This window comes from Melanaphis sacchari, unplaced genomic scaffold, assembly GCF_002803265.2.
Source record: "Melanaphis sacchari strain LSU unplaced genomic scaffold, SCAv2.0 Contig0_pilon_pilon, whole genome shotgun sequence".
NCBI classification, from domain to species: Eukaryota; Metazoa; Arthropoda; class Insecta; order Hemiptera; family Aphididae; genus Melanaphis; species Melanaphis sacchari.
Genome location: NW_020270366.1, coordinates 603,983 through 610,740, shown reverse-complemented (window position 1 = coordinate 610,740; position 6,758 = coordinate 603,983). Strand labels below are relative to the sequence as shown.

Here is a 6,758-nt window from a genome sequence, read left to right as displayed (position 1 = left end):
TTTTGAAGTATGCATTGAACTCTATATGATAACTGGAATGCTCTACCAAGCAGTGTTGCCCGAAAGAGGATGTTAGAATGAGATATACATACTAATGGTGTTACTTATCTTGTCTTGCACATGGGCTAACGTCTTAATTTCATATTTTACGCGATATTATTTTAGTTTGGTTCTAAATGTAGTTGCACCTCATTATTTTTAACTTCCACAAAATATTATTTTATTAATTTAATAAAATATAAATAATAAATGATAAATAAATAGTTTATTATTTATAATTATAATTTAAAATAATATAACAAGTATTGAAACATGTTTTGTAGACTTCTGCATTTTTGTCAGTATAAAGGAAGTAATAGGAAATTTTAAGTTGGGAATAAGTTGTAAATTGAAAGTTAGAAGGTTTTATTCATAACTCAAACAATGAAATAACAACTGCATTTTTAGTAAAATAATATTTATTAAATATAAACATAGTATTTATAATATTAATCATAATTGAAATAAAAGTGTACTTACTTATTTACCCGGAGCTATATCTACTACTTACTTTAGATTGTACTTACTACTTCCTTAACTTGCTTAATATTGTAGATTTATAATTTAGGAAATATTATACTGGAAATATCCAGAAAAACAAAATCTGCAATACATTTTGTTATACTTCATGACAAATTTCCTAAAATAAATAAATTTAAAGATACCATGATACTTTGTAGATACTTTAACTATATTCATAACCTTGAGATGATCTGTTATTAACTAATGTAACTTATGTTGAGTTGACTTCAGCTAGATATTTTCCTGTAATGACAATAAAACTATAAATTATGGTATTACAGTTAAATACAATACGTAACTGAAACTGAAGCAATACCGAATACTTTAAAGGCGCTCGCGGCAAATCAGTGTGCCGCGACACACCGGTTGAAAACCACTGGTCTATTCTACAATTTCAGATATTTTAAGTTTTAATCGTAGTCAATACCTAAAATAAGGTAATTTCCGAGGATTTTTCTTGAGTTCTTGTGAAGCTACTGCACTGTATGCGACATTGATAAGCTGTTACTACCTAGCCGGAAAGATAACACAGAATCAAAAAATTTTATATCATTATTCGTCTGTATTCATGAATATTGTTTAACAAAATATGATGATCATCGTGACAAAGTAAGAAAGTACCTGGTGGCTAGCCAAGTAGATATTCATGGTGTTTTGTATCCATTGAAATTTGATTGTGTTGCAGCAGCTCATCTATAAAACGTAAATTATTTTTACTCGGCAAAAGGCTTTCAAAAGACAGCTTATTATTAACTTATCAACAGTAGTAATTCAATGTATGTGGGAATTGAATTTTTGGATTGAAATTTAAAACAAATTATATTTTTATTATTGTACGGTATTTGTTGTCGGGCAGATAAATGGAGTCAACCGGTGAGTAACTGTAGTTAATGAGTATTGGTATTTTAACATTTGACTAATTAAATTAGTTTATTGATATCTGATTTATTTTAGAAGAAATAAATGGTAACTGTGAGGCCAATACTGAAACAAAACTAACAGAATGTGTTGTGAAGGAAGAAACTACTGAATGTACAATGAAGGAGTTAACGACTGAAAGTGCTGCGGAAGAACAAACGACAGAATCTGTTGTGAAAGAGGAAGCCTGTGATTTGATCCTTAATTCTCCGTCTGTTGAGTTTACTATCATACACAACAAAGACAAATACATAGTTTCCATGCCATTATTGTCTACAATTGAGCAACTTAAAAACAAATTGGTTGATATAATAGGTGTTCCAAGCAAGATGCAAAAAATCATGATCAAGGGTTTGGCCAAAGATGATCAAACTTTAGAGTCTTTGAATGTCAATTCCTCTTCCAAAATAATGGTAGTTGGCGCCAAGTTACAAGATATTGTAGCCATATCTTTAACAAATACTGAAGAGGTTTGTGAGATATGTTTTTAAATTATTTTAGATATACAACACTTAAGTCTTTCTTAGGAATCGAGTTCATCTAAATCAGGTTCAACAAGTAAAGAACCATTATGTAAGAAAAAATTGCATCAAAAAGTGTTGGAACGTGGTATACCTGATGATGCTTTAGTTGGAATTTTAAATATTAAGGTTTGTTTGTCTGTATTAATATTTAATAATAAATTAGGTATATATATTATTAATGTTCTCTGATTAATAATTTTGTATCATTTAATTAAATATTATACCTACTTTATTTGTGCTTGTGAATACTTAGTATTCAAGGCTGTATGAGTTAAAAACAGTATTTAGTAAAGTTTTTATTATTTCCAATTATTATTTTTTTATATAAATAATGTGAATACTAGGTAATCTATTTAATGTAAGGTACTCATTATTTCAAAAACTATTATCATTTTTAAATATATTTTGGTTACCTCATTTTAAGTTGTCAAAAAAATAATATATTTATTTTTTTTATTGTTTTTTTTTTTTTTTAAATTTTTTGCCTTGAATTTGTTACATTAAATTATTCATCTTTTATAGTAGTATTGTACTCCTGTATGTTATTAGCTAGTAGGTTAGGTAAGTTTAAGACACCAAATTAGAATTTTCTATTTAAAATAAAAATTTAAATAACATATTAAAATATAATGTGGTGAAAAAATATTGATGCCCTCCTATTTTTCATTTGCAATTACCAATATTATAAATTATAATATTTTGTATTATAGGATCCGTTACCACCACATCCTTTAAGTGGAATGCTTAATAAGCATGGAGGAAAAGTAAGACTGACATTTAAATTGGAAGTGGATCAACTTTGGATAGGTACTAAAGAACGAACTCAAAAAGTAGCCATGAATACAATTAGGCATGTGGTTAGTGAACCAATTGAAGGACATGAAGAGTATCATATAGTGGTAAGTAATTGCTCATTTTTTGTAGTAAGTTGTTAAAAATAATTAATAAATTATATTATCTGTGTTTAAAATGTTAACTATCACATTAATATTTAATAATTTAATATGAGAATATATTCCATACACATAAATGAAAAATTGTCTTTTGTCTTTTTTTACAATAGGGTTTTCAGTTGGGAACAACAGAAGCATCTCGTTATTGGGTATATTGGGTACCAGCACAATATGTAGACTCCATAAAAGAAGCTATATTTGGTGGTTAATCATGTTGTTAAAACTCTAGTCGTTTTTTTCATACAACCTCATTATTATATACATTCATTTAAAACAAATTATATATATGAATGTTTAATTTAATTTTAACAGCTCAAAATTTTGCTTACTATTATTATTCTTGGAAAACTTTCATACCAGTTTGTGTTTATAAAAATTATTATTTTGTTTTCCAATACTGTAAACTATAAATACACATTTCCTGTACGAATGATAAATATTTCGATAATGTATAAATTAAAAATCAAGTTCCTCGAAATAACAAATCGTGTATTTACGTTTGCATAGTTTAAAACCAGTTAAGTGTATCATTTTTAAATTTGAGAATCTATTTTACTCAATTTAAGTATGATGTATTTTGTACAAGTAATATAAAACCTAAGTTTTCTGATAAATGTTGTTTTTTAATTCAGAAAGAGTGTTTATTTAGTTATGCAAGGTATTGATGTATAATACATTTGAAATGTTATCAAAATTATTGAAACATACTCAAATCAGAAAAATTAACATAATATAATATGTTTGTATTACTTGTGTTTTGTAGCAAAACCAATATTGTTCATGAATCAGATATATTCAATTGTATAAAAATAATTATCAAAAATAAATCATGGAGAGAATGGAAGCTCAAATTTTGTGATCCTAGACATTGTAAGTTCTTACTCAAAGAATTTAGAATAACAATAGGAAAATATAATTTAATGTAGAATAATAGAAAAATGATAGAAGACAAAAACAAGTAAAATAAAGAAATAAGGCAGTAAGTTTGGTTCTTTAAAATTATAAATGAATACTGTAGTTTTATTTGCATATTGATAAATTCAATTTTTTCTCCTATGAGATACTATTAATTGTAAATATATTATGCAATACAAGAATAACATTGTAAAAGTGATTATTTATTGTTATGAAAATTGAAAATATGATAATGAGGAATTAAATGTTCAAGTTATTTTATATTACTTGTGGACTTATAAATACTTTAAGTCTATTACTATTTTACATTTTATGAAACTCATTATATAAATTATGAAATGAGAACTCGAGTTGGATATATTTTGATATTGTTAAATCAATTTTCATTAATATTGATTTTTAATTAACTAGGAAATGTAGTAAAAATTATAAATGGCCAACATAATCTCAAATGTTTTTCTTTTATTATATAAGTACCTTAGTACCTGGTTGACTGGTCATTTACAGATTTGTTTTAAGGTATGTTAAATAGAAGTAGATTTGTATTGCTGGTATATTGCTTATGTAACTTCTTCAACGTTAAATTGTACACAAAAATATATACTATATAGATATTACAAAAGATATGCTCAAATATAATATCTATTGTCTTCCAGGTATACGCACTCAAGTGTACTCCTTTAAAATATTATTACATATTTTTTTACCAGCATAAGTGTAGTTTGAGAAATTTTTATGGGGAAGTAAAATTTATTTTAAATCAGTTTTAACATTAAATCTAAACTAAAATATTAATTATAATATTTTAATTTCAATAATGTAACTTGATAGGATACTTCCTATGTAGATAATCTGCCTACTATTCACCTATCATGTTTATATTAAGGATGATTTATAAAGCATGAGGTATGTCTACTCTCATTTTTTCATCAAGCACTTAATGAATTTATTCAAATTTTGAAAAAATGGCCGTACTATGATACAAAATAAATTTAATATTTAATTTAATACTTATTATGTGAATCTCATATGAAAATAGTGTGTTATTAAGTATATTTTAGACATAAAGTAGATTTGATATTTTTCAATAAACAACAGTTTGTGGTATTATATTTTTCTATATAAAAAGTTTTAGAAATCCTAATATTTTTCTAATTAATTACAAAACACCGATTTGAAGGGAAGGTGTGTTTCATCCTGCTATTTACAACTATACTTATCAGTAATTATTAGATTTAAAAATGGAAAATGGCTATATATACAATTTAGATTGAAAATTTAATTTTTTTGCCAGAATATATCTCTTTGTCAATGAAAGAAAAATGTATGTGATAGAACTTCCGAATTAAAGTTACTATCAAAGATTTTTGATTTAATTAAAAACTATAATGAACCAAAAATGTGTATGTGATAAATAATAAATAAATAAATATTACATTTTGTATTTATTATGAGTTTTTAATTTATTATATTTAGTTAGGATTACATGTATACTTTCATATCATATTTGTACATTACATGACATACAAGTATATTTAATATTAAAGTGAACTGCATATCTGGTTCATAACACATCAATTGGTTATATAAAATAGTGTTTATTTATTAAAAATATTATTTATGTTAAAAAAATTATTAGAGTTACGGAAGTAAATTATTAGACAAATGAAATTGACAACACTGAAATCACAAATGGTAATATAAAAATAGTGGTAGGTCAAATAACATCTTAAAACAAAATTGCAGTAAAAAAAAAAAAAAAAAAATAAACAATATTATTTTTAAAACTAAATATCACACGTTGAGTATTAATAATATTACTAATTCACAAAGTGGATCTTTACAAAATGATTGGAGAGTGCATAAAATAAATATTTACAAAAGAAATATTTTTTTTTCTACAACTGAAAGAATACTGAAGAAACATTGAACCAGACTTATAACATATTCAAAGTCTATACATGGAACACTGTTATTGATTTCAGATCAAGGAACATAAGGACATCATAATATAAATCAATTGTGTACAAGGAAAAATATGGTAAAACATAATTATTATAAGTGTCAAATATTCTAGTTCATAATTAATTTAAAGGTAGATACAACACTATTTGTGCAATTGTGTTTAGTATTATTCATCTACTTAATTACATGTTGACAGACAATGGTTATGTAACAATATAGAGATATTTCAATTGCGACTTGTAATTACAGTATAATTATTTTTCATACATATTATCGAATCAAAACTAAAATATTAATATAGCAAGACATTACATCAAAAACATAGGTGGTGAGCAGCAGTTACATGGTAAATTGACTTACAAATTTGGCATTTATGATAATTTTAAATAGGTAATAAAATAAATGCTAAACTGGTTTCAGGAGGCATTCACGTAATTAGATTACAATTTAAAATATTTAGGGAATATTAAATACTTGTACATTTGAAAATAATTAAGTTGAGCTTTAATTGTTCTTGATTTAAATAAATATACATAAATATTAATAGAAAAGTATGAAAATATTGAGACCTTTAATTGAAAAATATTGTTATTACAAAGAATCACAGCCTAAAAATAAAACAAAACAAATAAACATCAAATTATTGTAATTATATAAATAAAAAAATGTTGAGTATTCTGATTATAGTAAAAAAATAAATAGCACACAACTCGTATCTTTGAAAATGTGTTATACAAAAAGTGTTACAAGTTATTAAAAGTCAGCAAACCAAAACATTAAGGTAAAAATATTACTTAAAAATATATTATAAAAATAATGTTTTGTTTTAGTAACTTGTTATATCTTATCGTATGGTATAAGTAAAAAAAATATATTGCATTTTTAAAATGTAATAATTAAAAATTCACAGTAGAAAAATACA

The 6,758-nt window shown here is 24.5% G+C and overlaps 1 protein-coding gene across 3 annotated transcripts; it reads left to right on the top strand.

Annotated features, from left to right (window-relative positions):
* Positions 1–949: 949 nt before the first annotated feature.
* Positions 950–3,267, top strand: LOC112593155 (ubiquitin domain-containing protein UBFD1-like). 3 transcript variants are annotated; one of them, XM_025337494.1, is made up of 6 exons: positions 954–1,170; positions 1,247–1,434; positions 1,516–1,949; positions 2,007–2,129; positions 2,714–2,902; positions 3,067–3,267. In XM_025337494.1, the coding sequence occupies exons 2-6, from the start codon at positions 1,422–1,424 to the stop codon at positions 3,163–3,165; spliced, it is 858 nt and encodes a 285-aa protein (XP_025193279.1). In that variant the 5' UTR covers positions 954–1,170; positions 1,247–1,421; the 3' UTR covers positions 3,166–3,267. The 3 variants fall into 3 exon arrangements, with proteins under 3 accessions (XP_025193287.1, XP_025193279.1, XP_025193270.1); XM_025337502.1 differs by having other exon boundaries at positions 950–1,434; positions 1,519–1,949; XM_025337485.1 differs by having other exon boundaries at positions 954–1,434.
* Positions 3,268–6,758: the final 3,491 nt, after the last annotated feature.